Source organism: Varanus komodoensis, unplaced genomic scaffold (assembly GCF_004798865.1).
Source record: "Varanus komodoensis strain SLA01 unplaced genomic scaffold, ASM479886v1 scaffold53, whole genome shotgun sequence".
NCBI classification, from domain to species: domain Eukaryota; kingdom Metazoa; phylum Chordata; class Lepidosauria; order Squamata; family Varanidae; genus Varanus; species Varanus komodoensis.
The window spans coordinates 3358967-3383286 of NW_025336126.1; the positions used below are offsets into that span (position 1 = coordinate 3358967).

General features: G+C 46.3%; 1 protein-coding gene across 1 annotated transcript; it reads left to right on the forward strand.

The window, feature by feature from the left end:
* Positions 1–5379: 5379 nt before the first annotated feature.
* TNNT1 (troponin T1, slow skeletal type) lies at positions 5380–23737 on the forward strand. Its single transcript, XM_044447707.1, has 12 exons — positions 5380–5392; positions 7661–7684; positions 10012–10044; positions 12856–12877; positions 13386–13446; positions 14702–14818; positions 17834–17911; positions 19696–19809; positions 20480–20589; positions 20713–20803; positions 22218–22258; positions 23517–23737. The coding sequence occupies exons 1-12, from the start codon at positions 5380–5382 to the stop codon at positions 23560–23562; spliced, it is 750 nt and encodes a 249-aa protein (XP_044303642.1). The 3' UTR covers positions 23563–23737.
* Positions 23738–24320: the final 583 nt, after the last annotated feature.

Below are 24320 nucleotides of genomic sequence, written 5' to 3' on the forward strand. Positions count from 1 at the left end.
GGGTGCTGCTTGTGGAGTTGGGGTGTGTGTGTGTGTGATTTGATCTGCATAGCTGTGGTGCTGGAGAGTACACACTTGGAAGGAAGGGATGCTGAGGCGATGTGTGAAGACACATGTCTGTGCTTTAAAATGTGGGCATCTATATGAATGTGCCTTCTGCCAAGCTAGGCGGCCCATCCATTGAACCTACTCTGATGGCAGAATCTCTCATGAAAAAGCCGTACTTGTAGAAAGCTAATCCGTTTCTATTGCTTTTGCTGCCCCATAACCTGGTTTCTTGTGGGGCAATGTACAAAGGAAGCATTTAAAATGGATGGGGAATCTGCTTCTCCAGGTATCATGGAACTATAACCTCTTCATTCCTGTCCATTGGCCAGGCTGACTGGGGATGATAGGAGTTGGAGTCCAGCTGCACTGGAGGTCCTCGGGTTCTGCCCTCCAATTTGAGACAATTAACATGTAGGATCCATAGCATATCATCATTGTGTGCATGAAACACACGGACAGACATGTATATGTACACAAGCAAATAATAAAGAAGTAGAAAACAAAAGGGTGAAAATAACCTGATACTATAGACCTAAAATAACTGAAAGGAGCAAGTCCAAGTGCCATTAAAGCATGTACTAAAATGTTAATATCAGTATTGAAGTGGCTATGTGTTAAAATGGAGAACATAAAAATCTCCATTCTCCTCAGAGAAGAGAAAAGTTTCTTGGTGGTGCACCAGCTGAGCGTTTACAGCTGGAGAAGGGAGGCGCACCACCGAAGAGCCCCCTTCTGATCACACGCATGTGAATGCACACACATACACACCATCTTAAAGAAGATCTGTTGATGATCTGAAGATCTGGGGAGGTTGGGATAGTCCAGCTGTTTGGGATAGGAACACCCATAATTCCTGGTCATGGACCATGCTGACGGGTGTATGGGTGTTACAACCCAGAACATCTTGAGTCCCCTGGGCAGGAAGATCATGGAAGGAGGGGATCCTTTAAACATGGAACTCCTTAGCCATGCAGGAATTTACAGGTCAAAAGCAGAATTTTGAACTGGGCCACCAAAGAGATTGGGAGTCAGTGGAGGCAGGAAAGCACCAGCATGATAGGTTTGGAGCCTCCAATCCCATCTGAGGCTCTTGCAGTCATATTTTTCACCTCCTGACATTACTGGAGCATCTTTTAAAACAGTCCCGCACATATCCCATGACAGTGTTCTGTGCAGTGCAGACACCCGTGTCTGAAAAAGTGGCAACTTCCCGCATGCAAAGCGAATGATTTTCCATTTAGGTCCAGCCCCAGCCCTCTGAGCCTGCCTCTCCTATTGCGCCACAAGCCTCTCCTCCCCATTCAATTCACACCTGAAGTTTTTTCTCCCTGAATGCTGTCCAGGCACCCTAATTTTCTATCCTCCCAACTCTTCCCCTACTGACTTTGTTAGCAATCATTTCCCAAGCTTAGTACTTGAATGTGTTCTAATGCTCTCCATGTTGGAAGAATCAAACTGATCCCAAATGTGGAAGGCAGCACTGAGCATGCACAGAGGGCTAGATCTCCAGATGTGATAGCAGCTCTCTGTTGTGCCTACTGCACACAAACACGAAAGTTGTTGTTCAGTGAGCACACACGCAACCCTTTCAGACAGACTTCTGATGCAGAAGTATGTTTTGGACAGCAGTCTGTGTTCCGGCATCTGCTTGTTTCTGGCTAGCATCTTTAACCTACAGGACATCAAACACATTTTGGCCTTAAGGTGTGGGAAACTGGCAGGTGGCTCTTTATTTGCAAACTAAATAAATGCATCATATGACAGTTGGAGAAGAGCCAAACAGGGTGCTGTGACTGGATTTGGCATTCTCAGAGCTGGTGATCTTGTTCTGACAGAAGCGCGCCTCTCTTTTCATTTGGAGGGGGTTGCTCTTGACAACGTGGCAGAAGGGATGCCACACCAGTTGGCTCACAGTGCCATCCTATGCGCGTCTGCCCACAGGACTGCATGCTTACTCCCAGTTAAGGATGGGTAGGATTGCAGCCTAGGATGTGAGCCATGGAGTCCCACGGCCGTAAAGCCATGGAAGGCGGATAAATGTGGCCTGCCACGGCCTCTCCGCAACTTCTGCCCCCACAGCGCATTGTGGGGGATCTTTAACAAGGCTGTGATGGAAGGAGCAGTGGGACAATACATGTGCAGCACTTTGAGCATGCCAAAGGTACGATGCACATGCCAATTGGTGGTGTTACTCGTATTATGCAGCCGCAAGCTAGCAGGCTCTCCCGAGGCCTACCTGGCAGGATTGTGGTAAGGAGTGACATGCTTGGGACAGGGTTAAGGTCAGGAGCTATCAGAGAGACCATGCGGCACTCTGAGGCTCCTACTTCTGGCAGGTGAAGTCCTCTGAACACTTTGCAGGCCATGAGCCCCACAATTTCATGGGGATTCCTGCCCCATAAAGACATGGAGGGTTGTACTGCAGACAGATGAGCTCTGATGTCGGGGACTGGCTTCATCACAGCCAGTGATGAACTTGGCGATTCCAGCGGCAGCTACTTGCTGGTTCCTGCATGGTAGATCCTGTCATGTTAGATCATTGTGCCTCCAGAAGCACTCAACCATGCCTTCCATCATCCCCAGCCAGCATGATCACTGTGGGTGGGAGCTGCAGTCCAATACAGCCAAAGCACCAGCTGCAGTACAGCACAGAAGCAAAATGCCTCTGATCTGATGACTGGTGTATTTTGCCTACAAGGAAGTTGGCAGGATATTAGATTGCACAGAGGAAGATTCATAAACTAATGGAAAAACAATTCAAATTTTCCTGTCTGACAAGCATTCAGATTTGCATTGTGGATGAACAGGGCAGAATAGGTAGACATAATTCCAGATCAAGGTGTCAGGATTGATGAGAGCTTTAAAAAATGTTTATATTAAAGGTTCCATTACACAGATAGATTTGCTTAGCACGGTGGTGAAGGCCATTTGGGGTACACAAGAAGGTGTGTTGGGGAGGGGGGCAGGAGGCAAAGGTTTGGCAGGATATAAGGATGCCACACCACCCTGCTCAAAGTTATTTAAAGTTAAGTTACGGAGGGTGCAGATTCAAAGAGTTCATGGGGAAACAATAGGAGGAGGTTTCCAAAATATCTGTGACCTTTTATGACAGCTGCTCAGAACAAGAAGACAAAATTCTCACCCTGCCATTGCCCTGGCCATGTTAAACAATGCTCAGAGGACATGGGAAGGGCAGAAAAGGGCTGCCTCTGAAAGCCGCTGGGTAGGAGTCACAGCCTTGCAGGCGACTCTTGGACTTCAACAAATTGAAATCGGGAAGGGGTGCTGCTCGTTGATACCGCTGATAAGAGGGAAAGGTTGGGGAATGGGGCCAAATGAAATCCGCAAGGCATCCCTACGGTCTCCTCAGTTTCTCCCAAATCGCACCCTCCACGCCCCTCAGCCCATCTCCTTCTGCAAAGGGCGCAATCACGGACGGTAGAGCAGCTGAGCCACGCCTGCCCCCCGCACACCCAGCCATACGCAACGGAGTGCATGTTTCGACATCCTGGGGAGCAAGTGCCAATCCGAGTGGACTGCCCCAAACTGGACGGACCCATGGCCCGACTCAGTGCAGGGCAGATTCACCCGTCTGGGACTCACGAGGGCATCAAGGGGGAGCTAATACGATCTGTAGGCTGACATTTGTGGCAAGGAAGCATGGACTGGGGTGCACGTGAATCACAGCAGCACAGTTTGAATTTAAATGCAGGATGTTTCATGTGTTTTAAGAAGAGTAAAGGGAAACTGGCTGTCAAATCTTATTTGTGTGTGTGTAATCCAAAGTCACCACTTGGACTTTCTCCTTCCGCACTAAAATCTTTTGGGTCAGCTCTGAACCCGGTTCATATATGGAGACTGCTCTGCTTATCGCTGGCCAGTCATGCACCTCTCCAAAGAGCATGTGATGCTTCTTCGGGCTGTTGGGAGTTGCGGTCCAACAACCACTGGAGGGCTGCAAGCTGCCCACCGCTCATCGGCCCACCACATCTCTGTCACTGTGCGACAGAATTAGCTCAGGACAATTGGCAACCTTTGCACCTCCCAAGAAGATGCCAGCCCAAATTCCCATAAAACAAGTCCCTCTTCTGAAGAGACACCTCCCATTTCACTCCCTGGTCTAGCATTGCAGATGAGACATGTGGCTGCCGGCATGTCAGCTTGAGGATTCATCCTCATCGGTCACTGCGCCTTCGCAACTCATGTATGTGGTGCTTCTCTTTGCAAGGAAGCCATGGAAGTTGTAGCCAGTTGTGCATGCAGTCAGATAACTTTGGATCACTGTGGCTGGTTGAATATTTAAGCTCTGTGAAAATAGATTACTTCTCTGCTAGACAGCTAAGGTGAGAAGGGCAGAGAACCAACTATGCTGCTCTTGTCCTCTTGAAAATATGGGGAGGCTTTGCAAAGGAATCAAAATGCAATTATGCATAAACCAACATAAGCTTTAGGATTAAAGCCCTTGTCCCATTCCAGGGTGCCCAGATGGGTGACTCACTACATGGGCTTGCATTCTCTCCCTTTCACCCTGGGCTCTGCCATGGCAAAAGTTAAAAATAGATTGTGATGGAAAGCCAGGAAGTATTATCCTCCTCCCTCCCCACCTTGCTCCTACATACCTTCCCTCCTGCTCTGCTCACAATCCTTCTTTGTCTCTTGCTGCCCCTGCCTACAGTTCATACCATAAAAGGCAACGGGATTCCACATGGAATTAGGGTGGGCTCCCAGGAGAATTGGCTGTGGGGTCTGGAATGAGATGTTGGCCAGCGACTTAGACATGCCATATTCTCCTATTGAATTATTACTCTGATTCAGTGTGCCAGAAGATAAGTCGATGTGTTAAAAAACAAACAAAAAAGCAAAGCAACCAAAGTGAACCCAGGAGGTGGCCATACTTGGCCTTACTTAGTAACTTACAGGCAAGCTTTCGTAGGCAGCTGCCATTGCTGAACCCTTTTGGAAAGGGAAAGTCATGGTGGCAAAAGCATGGAAGGTCTGTTTCTCTCTTCCAGGTGAAATCAAGGAACCGGCACCATGTCTGATGAGGAGGTTGGGTACGAGGAGTAAGTAAAGCGACATGTGGACCGTGGTTATGAAGGAGTGATCGTAACTTACTATGATGTTCATTATTTTATTTATTTCATTTCTCTACTAAAAATAAGATTGTGTGGAACCCTCCTGTAGGACTGTAGGTCTGCCACAAGCCTGCTTCAGGGATATTTAAGGATATTTAACTGTACCGCACCTCTGCTGAGGAAAGATCTGTCCACTCTGCGACAGAATTTGTCTTCTTTTTTTTTCTTTGACAATATTCAACTATAGTCCACTATAATGGAAACTGCCAGTGAGTAGCAAAAACACAGCTATTTTTTATGCCGACAGGCACCTTCACTTTCTAGGAAAACCAAAATGGTGGAGGGTTTTTCCCTCCATCTCACCCACAAAATACACTCAAAACAAAATGGCTGATTTTGAAGATTGAGAAAGGGCTTAAAATGGTTCTTGTCAGCTTGGGACAGCCCTATCTTTAAGCTCTCACAGATACTCATCATTTCTCCTGCTGGTTTCCAAGGGAGGCAGACAACAGAGAGAACTTCTCTTATATATGCTGATCTCTTTCCTGAGAAGGACAGGGCAATGGCCCCATAAGAAACTAGCTGCATTTGTGCAAACAAACCCAAGCAGAGTTAGACCATCGTGAGACCCAATGGCCTAACCAAATGTTAGCACAGTATTATAAGTTATTCTTCATGCTTCACACAACCAGGTTTGTAAGGGGAAATAAACATGAACCTTTTTGAACAGAGCAGAATACTTTAGCTGATGTCATGTTTTATCAGAAAACATATGGAGGTAATGAATAACACCAAATCTTGGCCAAACACGGGAAGAAAATTAATTGTTATGCAAAGCCTGTGGATACTAGTATTTTGAAAAAATGTGTGGTGGGCCAGCCCAACTAACATCTGCTTGTGGGGAGGATGCACGTGCTACTTGCAACTAACAGTGTTACTCCAGCCGCCATATTGTCCTCAAGGTACTCAAGTTATAAGAAGTTTCCCAAGGAGATGGAGCGACTAAGATCTAGTTGATGCCTGAAGCTGACTGAAAGCTTTTCTAGAAGAGATTGTTATTGTGTATTAGCCATTCCTCACTCACAGGTGTTTATAGGTGTTTAGATGACATTGGTTTAGATATTCTCACTATCCACCTCTCTCTCTCGTTCTCTCTCTGTGTGTTAATAATTTCTGGAAGAGGTTAGGGTTGGAACAAGGATAATCCATTTTTTTTTGACAAAGCTAAACAAACTGCAAGGCCCCGTCAGTGTTGTTGCATTGCTCTGCAGTGCCACCTAGAGGTTATGTGATTCAAAGTATGAAAAGCAGGGAAGGAAAATTGCTCCATTTTGCAATCCTAACTGGAAGTAGAAACAGTGGGTTATATGCCTTGTCTAGAAAAAGCAGCAGGGTGTAGAGTTGGTAGAGAGGGCTTAGCAGAGGAAATTGTATCTTTTGAGTATCCTCATGTGTTAAAAGTTCCTTGCTGAGCAGATAGGAAATTTATTTTAGGTAACAATGGCCATAAATCTGGTTTCAAACCAGTTCCATTGCAGCTTAATATGTGCTGTTACAGACTTGACTCAAGGGTGGGTGCACTAATTTATCCCCATTCTTTCTCTCCCTTTCTTCCTCTGCCAACCCCTTTTCCCACATGCCAGGGAGCAGCAGGAAGGTAAGGGATTTCTAAGTTCTTTATTTTATTTATTCATTCGTTTATTTACTGCTTTTGTCCTTTTCACAGCTATCAAAGTGCCCGGAATAGTTTACAACAAAACATATAATAAGCATTATCCAGTCCAGGAGCTTTTTTCTAGTTTGTTGTACTTGCTTGCACTGTACCACCTTCCCCAAAGTGGCATCCTCCAAATTTGTTGGACTGCAACCCTCATCGTCCACAGTCAGCATGGTGACTGTAGGAACTGCTGTCCAACACATCTGGAGAGCTTCCACTTGAGTAAGGTTGAAGTAGAGCAAACGTCCTTCAACCGGGCTCTGTTCTAAAAGGGTGAGCTTGTTTTTCCTGCTGGATTTCTTCAGGATCCAGATCAGGGTGCACAAGCATCATCATAATCAGATGTGTATGGATGCCCACATTATAACCCAGTTCCCCTTTAATTTTGAGGTACTTCTCTGTTGCCATCTCCATTAAGAGACGTATAACAAAATCAACTCCCTTAAAGGAAAATCCTTGGCATTCTCCTTCACCAGTTTGGTGCTGTCCGTGGCATTGTTAATATTTTCTATCCCATTAAGATTTGCAAGGTTTCATTTCTCCAGAGCAAGAAGAGGCAAACCCTCTTTTCCTTGTTTTTGTTTTCCTTCTGCTGAACTCACCTATGTTTTTATTTTTATTGGGTTGTTTTCAAGAGCAGTTTCCTCTGGGAGCGGAATAAAAAAGCTGTCTTCAGTGGGGGGATGCCACTGCTAGAAACATTCTCCCCCAGTTACCCATAACTTGCAGTAATTCACAACCAATAAATTAATATGTTGACCTCTCTGTTCTTCCTTTGTGTGTCTTCCTATCTCTCTCCCTTTCTCTCTTTTTCTTGAAGAAGAGGAGCCGGCTGAAGAAGAAGGTGAGGCAATGGCCCCCATTTCTTCCCACCCTCCACCAAGTACCCCTTCCCCCCTTTTACTTTTTTTTAGGAAACAACTGCAGCCTGCAGCCAACAGAATTTAGAGGTGAATTATGCATGGTGAACCAAGAAGACTCTTGAGCCCAGCTCCTTGGTTCTCCTTCCTAGAGGAAATGGGGCCTAACAAGTAACATCTGGGGCAGTGAGAACCAGGGATCTGGGAGGAGAGGGGGTTCTTCTGAGCAGATCAGGATGTGCCCTGCTTCTCTCCCCATAACTCTGAGGGTTGCCTCCTCTCTTTCACAGTAGTTCTCCCTTCTAATTTTCAGCTTGGGAAGAATCATGAGGACCTGCCCTCTGATCTTCATAAGTTTATTCATGTTCACCTTCTAGGAAGCTGACAGGACATGTTGTTGGATGGTTCATGTTCTAGTAATGCATGTCGTTTTGCAGCCTCCCCAAACCCAGTGTCCCTCCAGGTGTGTTGAAATGCCATTCTTATCCTCACCAGACAGTATGTCCATGGGTCATGCTGGTGATGGATGATGGGAGTTGTGGTGCAAAGCATCCAGAGGACATCAGTTTGGGAAAGGCTTCATGAGGTGAACACTGGCTCCAATATTGCTTCCAAAGACTTTGCCTTCTGTATTTCATCTCATTGGTGCTTGAAACTGATCACTCATATCCATCACTTCCTTCCTGTTTTTATTTTTTTCCTTTCTTCTTTTTCTTAATCTAGCTCCAAGGTTTGATGGAGGTGGATAAATATGCCTTCCAATTATACACCAAAATTTCTTCCTTGCTTGTTTGTTTTCTGGCACCACTATGCCACCACCACTATAAAGCAGATTTGCCATGTCTCTTTGACTGTGATTTGAGCCAAATGAGACTGATGTCTGGGACTTTCTTTGAGCCCCCTGGAAAGTGGCTTCCTTTTTGGCAATTTTATCTTACAGTGGGGGGAAGGCGCCAAGGGGCATGACATGTCTCTGGGGGAGAAGCAGAAAAAGAATGATGCCATCATGGGAAATACAACTGGTTAGATTTGTCTACATGGTCATATCATGGAGAGTACCTTCATTCTGAATGGATAGGCAAAAGGGGAAATGAGTTAATGTCGTATCTCTTTCCCTACCCCTGCCATTCAGAGTAAAGGGAAATGTCTGTTAATGACATCACCACAAGCCCAAATCTGATTGGCTACAATATATTAGCTACACTGATTGGCTATACTATAGTGCTTGGCCTGATGTGATCCCTGGCTGGTTGGGAACTATCATGACGCTCTCTTCTGCCCAGCTGCCCTATCCCAGAATATTGCTCTAGAAGCAGCAACAAAGGGAGAAACAATTACTGAACAAGTTGCTTTTGAGGGCATTTTCAAGAAACATGTCTTACCCCTTGGAAGCTCCATACTTCTACCTCAATATTTTCAATTTGGCCATTTATAACCCTCCTGTACTTTCCCACTGTGCTGTCTACTTTTTTTCTTACCAGAAAAAGTCCATTAAGGAGGAAAAGACAGAGGAGCTGCCCAATGGTGCCTTTCGACTGTAGCAAGAGGTGCTGTCCTTCTGGCAGCATCCTCATTTCCCCCAGGGCAAGTGTGAGACCCAACAGCAGCTGCATACGGAGGACCATAAACCCCATGAAAATGCCCCAGAAGCCTTTGCAGTGTATAGGTTTTTGGGGCAGGCAATCCAGAGTCCATCAGAAGCCATGAAAAGGGTTCCTTGGAGTCAGAAAGTTGGAAAGCTCATTCCTGTGACTCAGAATCTGGGTCAGAGAAAGAATCATTCAAACCCCCTGTGTTGAAGTCAAGCGGGAATTTCCTCGCTGCTGCAAAGACTACCTTGATTCTTTCTCCACTTTTCCAAGGATAAAATCCAGCTCCATGTTCAGGGATCTTTCCATGTTCCGGGGGCAGACACTGGCTGCTTTCAGTGCAGGGGCTGGTAGGGTTCCTTCCTTTGGCTAATGAGTGGGTGGGTTTCCTTCCTTTGGCTAATTAGCGGGTGGGTTTCCCTCCTTCGGCTAACAAGCAGTGCTTTTAATCACCCGGACGTCTTGATCCCAGACGTCTTGATCCTCATCCTGTAGAACAGTCCATTCCAACCCAGGGAACTTCCAGAAGGGTTGGACTACAACTCCCACCATCCAAGCTGTCTGGAGGGCCCCAGTGTTGGGCAGGCTGCTGTAGACGGCCTTTTCCCTTCTCTCCTGGATTTGATCTCTACCTTCCAACCTCCATCTCTCTTCCTGCTCTGTCGTCTCCCCCTCCCCCTCTTCCTCATCCTCCCTGATCCTGTGATGTGTGTTGTTTGCAGTGGCTGAAGAACCTGAGCTGACTGCTGAGCCAGGTATATTTCTCCTTCACTCCATTCTTCCCCAGGGCATGGGAGAGGGAAAGCAGAAACCATCCAGGCAGGATGAAAACACTCCAGAAATTGTACCATGCCACAGATGATGGGCAGCACTAGGTCGCAGGGTTAATCACTGCATTTTCTTTATTACATTGCAATTATAGCCTTCTTGTTTCCTCTTTTGAGGAGCCCCAGAGCCCTTCTCCACTCCGTTTTATTCTCACAACAACAACCCTTTGAGGTAGGTTAGGCTGAGAGAGAGTGGCCAGCCCAAAGTCACCCAGAGAGCTTCATGGTCAATCAGGGACTAAAACCCAGATCTCCTGGGTGCCCAGTCCGACATTCTAGCCACTGGCTGTGTCGTGTGTGTTTCTAAGCACATCAGGGAGAAAAGTTCTAGAGCAGCTGAACTTTCTTTCAGGAAACCATTTTGCATCAGTGCTAGAAACATGCTCTACCTGCAAAAGGTCCAGAATCAATCCTGGCCTCTCCCAGGCAACACTGCCTGGAACTGTGGGTGGCCACCCGCAGGCAGCACAAACCAGGCTTCCTCAATACAAGTGCTTCCACCTGGAGTCCTGCACTTACCAGGGGGCTGGCCTTACTGGGCCCTTCCAACTCTACTGTTCTGTGATTCTACAGAAAGTATTAGGGAGCAGTTCTTAGCATTGGCTCTGCTGGGTGTGGATGATGATAGTGTCAACCCCATAAATCTGCTGTATTCCCAGCTGGGGAAGGCTGGTATAGACAAGGTGGAACTAGATGGACTGGTGGCTTGAGCTAATCTAAGGTGCATCCTCTGTACTTCCTAGATGCCCAAGAAACAAAGTGGGGCTATGTGCTTGGAGCCCAAAGGTGTTTGTAGTGCTATTTTTAAGGCAGCCATCCTCAGCTGGTGCCATGTTGATCATTGGACTCCAGTGCTCATCATCCTCAGTCAGCATTCTGGAATTCTGAGAGTTGTCATACAAAACATCTGGAGGGTGCCAGGTTAGGAGAGGAAACACCATATTATAGGTGTATCAAAGCCTTCTTACTGTCATTGGCTGGGTTCACACAACCCAACAAGCCAGAGTACAAGCTGAATGTGGGTTGTTGCTGAATCATGACTTGTTGTTGAATGCAGTTGCAGTCATGAAACATAGCTTGTTAATCACAAGCAACTCATGAAGAAAACCCATGGTTTAATGTAGGTTTGTGACCAAGTGGATTATTCACTCTTAGTAAACCATGTATTATTAGCACAGATAGATTAATGCGACTTCATAACCCATGATTTAATGACTGTCCATAATCAGCTCAGACTCTGGCTTGCATTGTTGTCTGAACCAAACCTCTGTGGCACCCTGCAGTCAATGGCCAAGGGCAGATGGAGGAATACACTGTGTTCCTTACTGACCTGAAAAGAAACATACTGATTAAGGAGCACTTCTGGAAATAAGAAACAGGCAGCAGCAAACCTCATAACTTGAACAGTACATGCCTTCCTAGACAGGAAATCCACTGAGTTCAATTGAACTGATTCCCATGTGTGTCCTAAGCATGATCAAATGTGCCCCAAGAGTAAACGAGAGCCTCTGGCAATTGCAGGGTGTGTTTTCTAGACCACTGAGTAAGCAAATCATCCACAATTCTTAGATTAAGAGGGCAGAGCTTTGCTGACCATTTCTCCCAGACTGCATCCTTTTAGAGGGCACCCACTGCAGGGAGAATGGGCATGGACTTCCGGGAATGGATTACTAAATGGGTGCGTGGCACCACCAAGAGGATTTGAAATGCCATGGCTGGTTGCTCATATGTCCAGCTGAAGTCAGCCATGCTCCTAGCCTAGATTACTATACACAGACACACACACCTCTGTCCAGCAGCTCCTGCAATGGGTTTCTGACTTCCAAGGTTTCCTCCCCATTCCCCACCCCACAAAGAGGAGGATATGCACAGGTTCTTGACAGAACGGGCTTCGTTGATATATTTTATGCAGATATATCTATGGGATTCTGATGCTCTCCGTGTGCTACACATGTTCTGGATACATGCAAGTAGTGTGTAGTCATGTATCCTCTCTATCTGTGTGGAGAACATGCGTACCCCAATCATGTCTATGAGGGAAGCAACATATCTAGGCCCAGGTGGGGGTGATAGATATTTTCCAGTACCTATAGACATGGCTGTGACCAAAGTTGTGTCAGATGTTTGGTGTCTGTCTGGGAATCAGGGTGCAGTCCAAACCCAGGCCCCTCCAGTCTAACTCTGGGACATTCACCAGTGCAGTTCAGGCTCTGCCCTTAATACCACAGTTGTGGAGCAACATGGCAGGAGAGGTGCAATCCTATATACTTGCTACACTAGAGGTGCAGAACCTCCAGCCCGAGGGCCAGATGCAGCCTTCGGGCTCTGCAAAACGCCACACTCCCTTTTGCTAACCACCGTTGGTTATTGCAACTTGTAAATTGTGCCCAAATCTGAACAGAATGAAGGGAGGTATATACTGTACATATTTGATTAACTGGTCAATGGATTTATAAATAAAAATATACTTAGATAAGCAAAATGCAATTCAATACAGAGTTTCAGATGTTATTGATGTCCCAGCTTGATCTTCTTCCCTTGTTTAGACTCCTCTTATAAACATTCATAATTCAATTCTGCTTATACCACCACCATTGTTAACATGGCATATCCCATTGGCCACAAAGCAAAAAGATATAAAGATTTGCCCCTTCTAAGTATTTGGAGCCAACTGTTTTCCAAATCTTCCTTCCTTCTTCACATCCATTAATGGCCTTCTCTGTTTTCTGTTTCTCACAGAGGAAGAACGCCCAAGGCCAAGGTAGGTGCAGATTCAAGAGTTCAGTTCAAAGACGTTCTTTAAGTGAAGGAACGCAGATTGCTGCAATTCTCACTGCAGGGAGAAGTGTGTACACCGCCGAGTTCCCGTCCTTTCTCATCCTTTCAGGGCTCCTGTGTCTTTCTCAGCCACCATTAACTCCATGGCAGGGGTAAAGCAGTAACCCTTGCATACAACTCTCTGGCGTGCAGCTCTTAAAGACACAGAAGCCCTGGAAGGAAAAGTGGGGGGACCTCAAGCAGCATTCCAAACACTCGCTCAGGCATCCTGAATGGGACGGGCTGACGAAGAAAGCTAGAGGATGGATTCTTCCCTCCACACACTGGGCCGTGGTTTTGCGCTCCAAACTTTATAAGCCTTAACTCAATGGGGGAAATGGATTTCAATTAACATTTTGTCAGGTGGGGCTGGGGAAGGGGGCATTGCTAACAGCATTTTCTGGTATTAATTGTGTTTGCTTCTTTCTTTGTCTGTCTCCATGCACTCATAGGCCAGTAGTTCCACAGTTAGCTCCTCCAAAGATCCCCGAGGGGGAGAGAGTGGATTTCGATGTGAGTATCTTGATAGAATAAAGGGTGCCAAGGGGGCATGTGTCTTACTAGAGAATGGGCACTCTTGATGGGTTAAGGGGTGCAGACTGGGGCCAGGTGCCTTCCTTTACAGAAGACAGTCTTTTATTTGGTGGTCTGTCTGGCAACATGCCTTTCTTGCAGACAACTTCTATGTGATGTCTGTATGGTCCAAGTCCATTTTTAAAGATCAGCATCCCCAAGAAGGGAGAGTTCAAGGGCCTTGAATTGGCCCATCCAGAGTAAGCAACGGAACAAATTTACGCATCCCCTGGTCTATTTTCCGCACCAGGGCGAGAAACTGTAGTTAAATTGCATCCATTATTTGTAATTTTGCATGTATTTCTCTAAATTAGCATTTCAAGCAGATGTGTGTCTTCTTTTACCTTCCTTTTTGGCAATGTGCAACTGGCTACTCTTAGCATCACCAGTCCAAAGACACATGAAGTTTTTCTGTCTTTTCCTTCTTCATTCTTTTCCCCCAGTAAGAAGAAAAGACAGAGAAAGCAGCAGGAAAATGGCTCATTCATGGGTGGAAAATCCCATGAATGAAGCAATGCAATTGCACAAGATAAATCCTCCCCTAGAAGCCTCCAGCCTGTCTAATCTTTTTGTATTCCTCTTTGCGGACACACCCAGGGCCTCCATCTGAGCAGCCCACTGCCAAGGAAGCCATCTGAGCAGCCCACTGCCAAGGGGCTCTTGCCAGCAGGGCCCAGGATGAATGGAGGGCTCGGAGAGTGGAGCTCTCTGTCCTGTGAGCATCTGTCTCATAGGGCTGTGCCCTAAAAGTCTCATTTGGAAGCAACCTTGTTGCTGGGTGACTGCAGTCCCTTCAACCTAGGGCTTTTCTAGGAGGCATTGATTATGTGCCTGTGGTTGTAACGCCTAACTCACGGTTGTGTACAAGTTCTTTACACAATGTCATGATTTTCCAGGTTCTGTTTTTTAAAGAATACTTTCTTACTTTCCTGGGCTTTTTTTCAAAGATAAGGACAAAGGTGTTATTATTTCCAAAAGTGAAATTAAGAATATTTTCCTGTATGTGTATTTGCACTGGTCTGCTACAGTACAGAGCCACCTAGAGGTTATGTAGGAAAACTGCATGAAAGGAAAAGCTGTTTGTGTAGGGCTCAGATCTAAATTCTGTGATAAAACTGTAGGGGTGGTGGGAGGGCGATTAACAACCTGATGTAGAAAAGTTCCTACAGTCTTTCTCTCTCTGATGAATGGACAGGACATCCACCGGAAGCGTATGGAGAAAGATCTTCTGGAGCTGCAGACCCTCATTGATGTACACTTTGAGCAGAGAAAAAAAGAAGAGGAAGAACTTGTTGCTCTTATGACAAGAATTGTGAGTTATGGCCAGGAAAGGATTGTGAGTGGCTACAAGCAGAAGGAGCCTGGCCTGGCCATTGTTTGCCATCTTTTGATGTGCCTGCTCCTCCTCCTCCATTCCACTGGCATGGACTCAGCAACTTTCCCTTCTAGTTTATATTTGTTGTGTTACCCAAACAGGAGAAAGCATGGATTAGCCAGCATTCCTGATTTAGCATTATCTCCAAATGCACGTTCACCCTCATTCAGGATTTAAGAATGTAAGAAGAGCTCCACTAGATCAGGCCAAAGGTCTACCTAGTCCAGCATGCGGTTCCCGCCTGGGCTGACCAGACACCCCAGTGGGAAACCCACAAGTGGGACGTGAGCACAAAGGAACTGTGCTGTTCATCTTTCCCAGCAACCTGAGAGAGACTTGCCCCGATACTGGAAATATGCCATAGCTGTCCCAGCTAGTGGTCACCAGTTGTCTTCTTGTTTGAGAATTTAGCTAATCCCCCTTTAGATCCATCCAAGTTGAAGACCATCACTTCATCTTGCAGTAACAAATGCCATAGTTTAAGTATGTGCTGTGTGAAAAAAGACTTCCTTGTCACCGTCCTTTATCTCCCACCAATCAGCTTCACTGGTATTCTAGTATTATGAAACAAAAAGAAACATGCCTCTCCGTCCACTCTCTCCACACTGTGCATTATTCCATGTACTTCTTTCACATTTCCACTGACTTCCCCTTTTTCAAAGTTCTAGAACTGTAACTTCCCTGTAGAGAAATTTCTGCAGCCCCCTGATAATTCTGGTGGCTCATTTCTACAACAAGCCAACTCTACGATCTCCCTTTGAAGGTAGAGAGGCCAGAACTGTGCACAGATCTGAGGCAAGGGAGCAGAGGATGAGACCCTTGGCCATTCCATCCAAATGAAAGAAAACCCAGCAGAACTGACCTTCAGAGGCCTCCCCCCATGGGGAATATGCTGCAACAGAGACTTTGTTGACCTTTCAGTCTACAAACAGCCTACAAGCTTGTTCAAAATTAAAAAGTGAAAAATATTACAAACTCAGCAAAACAGAACCTGTGGAATAGATAAGTTGCTCTTTACTCCCACCTTGTGGTTAGTCAGCAGCAGTGAATCCAAACATCATATTTGCACATATTTTTGCATTGTATTGAGGGAAGCATCAAAGATATGTCTCATCCAACAGCTCTCCAAACTCTAGAGCAGTGATGGCAAACCTTTTAGAGATGGAGTGCGCAAACTGCAACCCAAAACCCACTTATTTATTGCAAAGTGGCAACAGTACAATAAAATCTGAAAACTGAGGTTTTAGTTTAGAAAAAACAACTCACAGCCAGTCCAAGCAAATATATATATCTTTGGCAACGCACTGATTGGCCATGCGAAAGCTCGGAGAAGTCGCAGCTAATGAGTCGCAGCTTTTGACGTCATCGCCTGGCGCTGCTACTCCAATCTGAGCAGGCACATGGCCCATATGTGTGCGGTTATCTGATGCTTGGCTACTGGGGCGCTGCTGGGGCGATTTGGCTCTCATGCCGACACAGAGGACTCTGCATGCCCACTGTGACACAGGTGCCATAGGTTCATGACCAATGACCTAACCCAACCCTGGTGCACTCCCCCAACCCTAATATGGGGTAAAATACCATTGAAAGGGGCGATTTTGAAAAAGCCTTCCTTGAGTAGCTTTTTCTGCACAGCTCAATATTTCTGCCCATTCTAAACACATTCCAGACATCAAAATCATGCCAGGACACCTTGTTTTTCTAACCCTAACCCTACCCTGGTTCACACCCCTAACCCTAATATAGAGGCAAAGTTTCATTGAAAGAGGGCGATTTTGAAAAAGCCTTCCCTGAATAGATTTTTCTGCCCAGCTCATCATTTCTGCCCATTCTAAACACATTCCAACCATCAAAATCACACCAGGACACCTTGTTTTTCTAACCCTAACCCTGCCCTGGTGCACACCCCTAACCCTAATATAGAGGCAAAGTTTCATTGAAAGAGGGCGATTTTGAAAAAGCCTTCCCTGAATAGATTTTTCTGCCCAGCTCATCATTTCTGCCCATTCTAAACACATTCCAACCATCAAAATCACACCAGGACACCTTGTTTTTCTAACCCTAACCCTGCCCTGGTGCACACCCTTAACCCTAATATAGGGGTAAAATACCATTGAAAAGAGGGCGATTTTGAAAGAGCCTTCTTTGAGTAGCTTTTTCTGCACAGCTCAACATTTCTGCCCATGCTAAACACATTCCAACCATCAAAATCACACCATGACACCTCCATTTGATAACCCTAACCCAGTGATGGTGAACCTTTTAGAGTGCGCAAACTGCAATAAAACCTGAAAACAGGCAGTCCAAGCAAATAGATATATATCCTTGGCAGCGCACTGACCAGCCATGCGAGAGCTTGGATGAGTCGTGGCTAATGAGTCACGGCTTGTGACGTCATCGCCTGGCACCAGGACTCCTTTCCAAGCATGCGCATGGCCCCTGTGTGTGCTGTTGTCCGATGCTCGGCTGCTGGGGCGATGCTGGGGAGACTTGGCTCATGTGCCAACAGAGACAGCTCTGCATGCCTGCTCTGGCACACGTGCCATTGGTTCGCCACCACAGCTCTGGAGCCTGCATGGACTATTTTGTTGGATGTTCAGAAAGATGGCACCACTTGGCAGGTTGTGCCAAAACGGAAGATCTTCCCTCAACATGGGAAGAGCTGCCATAGAGGAATCCTCCATTCCAGTGGCAAGGGAGTTCCACAGCTGCACTTGGGAGCGAGGGAGAGGGGAGTAGCTTAGTTGTTCTCATGGACTGGATCCAGACCTCATCACGCTTAGAGTAGGGCCACTGGAATCCACAGAACTGACTTAGTCCTGACTAACACAAGCCCCATTGCTTTCATTGGATCTATACTAAGCATAACCAGGTGTGCGGATTTAAACCTGCCTTGTGTTGATCTTGCTGACCTCAGCAAAGATCTGACTCATTTCTTGTGCCCTGTGGCAGGAACGCCGGCGTGCCGAACGTGCAGAGCAACAGCGGTTCCGCACAGAGAAGGAGCGGGAGCGACAGGCCAAACTTGCCGTGAGTATCAGCATCCTCTGGATTGGGGCGCAAACGCCTGTTCCCAAGGAATGTGAGAACACCAAGGGGAGAAGGAGGCTTCTGTTTAAAAATAGCCAGTGCATTTCCAGGTTTTCAGTTGATGGGGAAGGACTTGCAAAACGGGCACGCCAGTTGCAGCAGGGCTAGGCCACCTTGTGCCTTCCAGTCGTTTTGGACTACACCTTCCACGAGACCCAGTCAACATGGGCAATGGGGACGGACTATAGGAGCTGTCATTCAAGACATCTGGGGGATGCTAGTTTTCTGCCCTGAGCTGTGGATTTCAGAGGGCTTCCTGGGTTAGTCTTCTCTTGCCCCACCCAGCCATTTCAGCAGAATGTTCTCAGAGTTACCCAGCCAGTTAGTTCAAATCTAATCTTGCATTGCAACAGCTGGAAAACATGACAAGTAGAAAAGACACCTGAAATGTTCTTTTTTAAAATTAGTTGTTATTGTGAATTTTACCAAAGCAAGTCAAAGTCTGTGTGGGGGCTGGATCCATTTCTCCCAAAATACAATATTCCAAGGAGGAGGTTTCAGACTCTAAATTGGCATTGGAATTAGAAGGGGGCTGGAATATTTAGCAGAATTACCAAAGCCAACACATTTTGAGATAAGCCAAGTGGCTGATGAGAACCAGAGTGCCTCTGATTCAAGGAAGAGATACTGTTGAACAGAGAGGGTTAGATTAGGAGGAATATAACTTAATCAGCCCCATCATTTGATGCCAGATCAAGAGAGCTGACATCAAATTAAGTATTGTCCGGCACTCCTGCCAACTCAGCCATAAGCAGGACAAACCTCCCTGAAGGTGGAGCCAACTCTGTTTGGTGTGGGAAAGGAGGGGAATTTGGTCTGGAATCAACTCCTGGCAAGAGCAAGAACTAATTTCACAATTAGAGGGTCTAACTTGATGGGCGTCTGATGCTAACAACCTTTAATAAAGATTGTAGTTAGAAGTCTCTCATGATCTGCTGGGAAGGGAAAGGGAGAGACACATGGGTCTCAAAGATTCTGGCTCACAAAATTTGGTTTGTCAGGTGTGAATCCTTGGTGTCCTGTAAAGCTCCTTGTTGGCCAGTAAACACAAAGTAAAGTCTATAAAATTGCATAGATTTGCACAATACAGTCAGAAAAGGGAGAGACAAATCTATACCTTTTCAGCCTGTTCAACTATTGCATGCTTTGACCCATGTTTCTTCCAGTTTACAGCATCCCAACATCCTCTGGGTGGCCACAGGATTCTTTGGAGTCCCAGCTTCAACATCTTACAATCTCAGAGTAGGACCTCCAAAGGTTGGGCTCCCACTTGGCTCCCTCACAGCTGGTGTGGGAAGAACCACATTCACTGCCTGCCCCTCCGTTGCAACTGGGTTCTGAAGAGAGAAGCGGACTGCTTGGGGCAGAGAGGGGAGGAGACGAAGCCCTGGAGTTGTATAAATTCCAGCTTGTTCCTCAGCTTCTTTCCCTCCAGCACTGATCTTGATCACCAGAAACAGCTGTCGAGGTGAAATGTGGTAGACAAGGCGGTGCAAAATCACCTTTTAGAGATGTGCAAAATTGCTTGGGTGGCTAAGTAAACTCCACTCATTAGCCAGAGCAGGGGGGATCAGGGTATTTCACAGAAACTTTTGCAAAGAATCCTTGAGAGTCATTAAGCCAGAGTTGTGTCCCTGGCACAGGGCCCATTCTCCAGGGGGTGCGACAGAGGATAGTTCCTCGCTGCCTTTGGATAATGGACTCCCCATTGTTGTCCTGTGCAGGAAGAGAAGATGAGGAAGGAGGAGGAGGAAGCCAAGAAGAGAGCCGAAGATGATGCCAAGAAGAAGAAAGTGCTATCCAATATGGGAGCTCATTTTGGTGGATATCTTGTAAAGGTAAACTGCTTGGAGATGATCAGGATAACTTTAGTTTTGGGGCAGTCATAACCCTTCCTTCTTCCAAACATGGAAGCTGAGATAATATTGTATGTAGGAGCCAGTTATTCCAAAATATAGCCATGCAGGAGATAAGTCATGGTGGGAGAATGGGACCTGGTCAAGTGATTTACTGTTTGCCTGGTTGTAAGATGGACATCGTAGTCCTAGTCTTGTTCTCCAGCTGCCTGATGGAAATTCAGTACAGCCTCTCCCACCGTTATGAGGCAGACCCATGAAGTGCCTAAGCACAACGAGAGGCGCAACTTGCTTTGAAACAGGTTGGCACATGCATGTTCTCCAAATGTACCGGCTTCAGAGGCACGGTTTTCTCCATGCACATGTTCCTGGGGAAGCCAGGAGATGGCCCCCTGGCCTAAGGACATGTAAAGACTGCAGGAAGGCAACCCTGCTTCCCAGCTGTTTCCTCCCTGGCACCTTGCATTTGGTGGAACCCTTCCCCTGGTTCTGGCAGTTACATACAGCACCACAGCCTGTGGCAACAGGCAGACTTCCTTCCCTTGTTTATTCAACTCCTAACCTGAAAAAAGAGGACTGTCCCTGGGAGCCCAGCCCAGTAAGGGTGGCCACTCCTGGTCCCAGTGACCCTCTTTTGCCTACTCTTCCTCAGGCGGAGCAAAAACGTGGCAAGAGGCAGACGGGCCGTGAGATGAAGATCCGGATTCTCTCAGAGCGGAGGAAACCACTGAACATAGAAAACTTAAGTGAACAGCAGCTGAGGTGGGTCACAGGGCAGAGCTGCACTGCGGTGCCTTTGCCAGGGAAGGCTGGTTTGCCGGAGGAGAGCAGGGGCTTTTATCAGTGGGGACAACAGACTCTCTCTTTCCCTTTCTCCCTGTCCAGAGACAAGGCCAAAGAACTGCACGATTGGATTCATCAACTAGAGTCAGAGAAGTTTGACCTGATGGAGAAGCTCAGACGCCAGAAGTATGAGGTAAGAGGGAGAAAGAAAGGCCTGTGCCTTACCAGGTGGGGCCGTCTGATTTAAAACTGGGCACATCTGAGGGACATCATGGAATGCAGAAATGCAACAGGACCTTCTTGTCCAAGGGGAACTGAATAACCCAGTGCAGGTAGCAGCAGCTGCCCTCTTATCTCCTTTCCGGTGAACACTGTATCTTCTCGCTCTGTCTGTCTGTCTGTCTGTTGGTTACTTTTGGTTATTGGAGTGGGACCACCTGGCCACAGTAGTCTATGCTCTGAGAACCTTCAGACTTGACTACTGCAATACACTTTGTGTAGGGCTTCGCTTGAAGGTGGGTTGGAAATGGCAGCTGGTGCCAAATGCCACAGCCTGGGTGTTGTCCGGGGTTGGAAAATGGAAGCATAGGACACTGGCTGCTGTTGAAGTTCTGGGACCAATTCAAGGCCGTGATGCTACCGTGCAAGGCCTAAATAGCTTAAGATGGTCCAGATACTGCATCTGGTACAGAACAGAGCAGTTAGGCTGCTGCCTAGGGCTGGTTCCTGATTGAAGTCCAGGCCCGATTTATGGTGTTAACACTGACACGCAAAGCCCTAACCAGCTTAGGGCCTGGATGTCTGAAGGACTGTCTCCTTCCATATCCACCTGCCTGGACCTTAGGATCATCTACAGGGGTCCTTTTCCAGGAGATGGTTTCCAAGGTTGCTGCCAGGAGAAGGGCCTTCTTAGTGGTAGTGCCCCAACTGTGGAATCCGCTCTCCAGAGAAGTATGCCTAGTGCCAACACTTTGTTTGTTTTGGCACCAGGCTAAACCCTTTTTATTTTCCCAGTATTTTAACATTGGAATGGTTTTATTATATATTTAATATATTGTATGTGGCTTTTTTATTGAAGTGCTGTTATGTTGTTGTTATTGTCTTGTTGTCTCTGTAAACTGTCTTGAGATTTCATTGAAATATTAGATGGTGCATAAATGTTTTAAATAAATGAAAGGCACTTGAAGGAGTGCCTCCCCCAATGCCACCTAACCCAAGTTTTAAGATCAGCACAGGAGGCTGTTCTGGTGATGGGTATGGGTCTAACACACACAGCAGAGCCCCCTTGGTAGTGGCTCACTGCTTATGGAACCCCTGTGCTGTAGAGATTCAACTAGCAACCACACTGTTTAGGCATTTAGGCATCAGTTAAAAACGTGCAGGTTTTTTTTTTTTTTAAAGCTTTCAGAGCATGATGGGTGCTGCTAATAATTATCTACTTTCTGTGATGAGGGACTGGATTAGCTTTACTTATCAGTGAAGAAGCATGATAAATATTTAATTCAGCTTATTAAAAAAGAGGCAAAGGTATTGTTGACTTTGGAGCTTCCCCTTGTGCCAAAATGATATTAACTTCTCTTTTCTCTCACACATTTCTTCCTCTCCAGATCAACGTTCTCTACAACCGCATCAGCCATGCCCAGAAATTGTGAGTGCCCCTCGAGGCTCAAAATGCCTTTGTCTCTTCTCCCACTTCCTTCTCTTTCTTCACACCACGTACTGCACCTCCTCCCCACGTTATGCAATTTAATACACCATGGTATTTTCACAGATGGACTCTGGATCTCTATAGACTGGATCTCTTAAGTGGAATGACACAGAAATTAATATTTCTAATAAAAATATTTCAGGTTTTGAGCAGGGATACTTGAAGTTCAAAATCATATGGGTGGGAACAGGAGGAATAAAATGCTGGACTTGCCACCTAAATTTAGCAAACCCAATCCATCAGAAGCTGAGATCTAGCCATGGTACTGAAAATTGACTCTGAATGTAAAGTTTAATATTTCCTATCTGGAAATCTCTGTGTCAGATTTCTGTCTTCTAAATTCAGAGAGAGGGATGGGTCTGGATTTTCCTCCCAAATTATACTTCAGATACAGGTATGTTCCATGAATAGAGATCAGCTGAATTCATACAGTGGGATGTAATAATTTAAATATATTTGTTTGTTTGTTTTTATATAAATGCCTAATCATGTTTCAGTCTTTCAGAAAGGAATATGACATATTCAGAAATATGGGGAAAACAGAGCCTTTCCTCTAATCTGGTTGCACATTCCAGTTCATTTATGATACATTCCTATGCATAAGTCCCATTGAGCTCAATGGAGCTTACTCCCAGATAAGAGCGAACAGGATTACATGCTCAGGGCACCATCCTATCTGGCTGCCTATAACTCTCCAAACTCAGAAGGTTATGGGCTGCAGATATGCAAGGCAAAAGCTTGATCCACACTCTCCTCACCCTCAAAAATCTTTTCTGCTGAATTTCAGCCACCTAATGTTTTCCCCTACTCATGAGGAGTAGTGGCTGAGCCCCCCCCCCCCCCCCCGCAGATTTCATGGAAACCAGCAGTGCCTTGCCCCTCTCCTCCCCCTTTGAACAGCCGACCAACACCTGCCCCGAAGTTGATTGTCTGTTTTCAGGGCTGGAGATGGTGTGGAAAGAACCTTACCCTCTGAAGCATGGAGGAAACCTTCTGAAGAGGAACTTCCTAGCTGCTTCCTAGGAAGTCTTTTCCAATGTTGCAGTAGGGATTCCACATTTTCCTCTCGCCAGCTAGACAGCACCTATCCTCTGTAGGATTGTGCACTTAAAGTATTAAATCCCAATCATGTTTCAGTATTTCAGACAGAAACGAGCATCAGTTCTCCTGTGTTAAGTGATATATCTTTCCCCTGCAGCAAAAAAGGTGCTGGAAAAGCCAGACTTGGTGGCCGCTGGAAGTAGAAGAAGTTTGTGCGCATGCTCATATCTGGAAGCCTCACAGAAGCAACTGTTGATCGGCAACCTGTTGCTCTCCATGCCTTGTCTGGTGTTGAAAGTTGACCTCACTGTCCTGTGTCCATCCACCTGCACTCCCAGTCACTTGTGCCTGTAGCATGTTTTATGTCACAAGCCACATCCAATAAACCAACCTCTCCTTGCTGCGGAAGCTCTCCAGTGAGTGAATTCTTTTCTGTTGATTGGCACAGAAAGTGCGAACAGGGTCTATTCAAACCTTCCTTACCTGGTGCAACTGGATGTGTTGGACTGCAATTCCCATGTTTCCTGGCTGTCATGGTTATTGTGGTTCAACACATCTGCATTGCATCAGATGTGGGGAGGACGTGGTAGTATTGATGAAGGAGAAATGGAAGATTAGCGAGAGAGAGAGAGATGCAGAAGAGGCTGGAGACTCCTATTCCGCATCCATTGTGGCCTGGTCCCTGGAGTTTTATAGGAGCTGTCCGTGGTGCTGAACTGTAGCCCCCAGTAGGTTTGCCAATGTGAATATCTCTTATAAAGCTGAAAAGAAAACATGCAATGGATGTGAAGTCCAGCTAACATTTGGTTCATCACACTGGTATGAGCATTAGCAAAGGGGTACTTGAGGTCTGACTCCTGGTATCATAAGGCTCTGCTAATGAACATCCGTAAAAGGGACTTCAATGCGCAGGGTTTGTGTATTTGTGTTTGTGCACCTTTTGCCTTTCGAGGAAATCAAG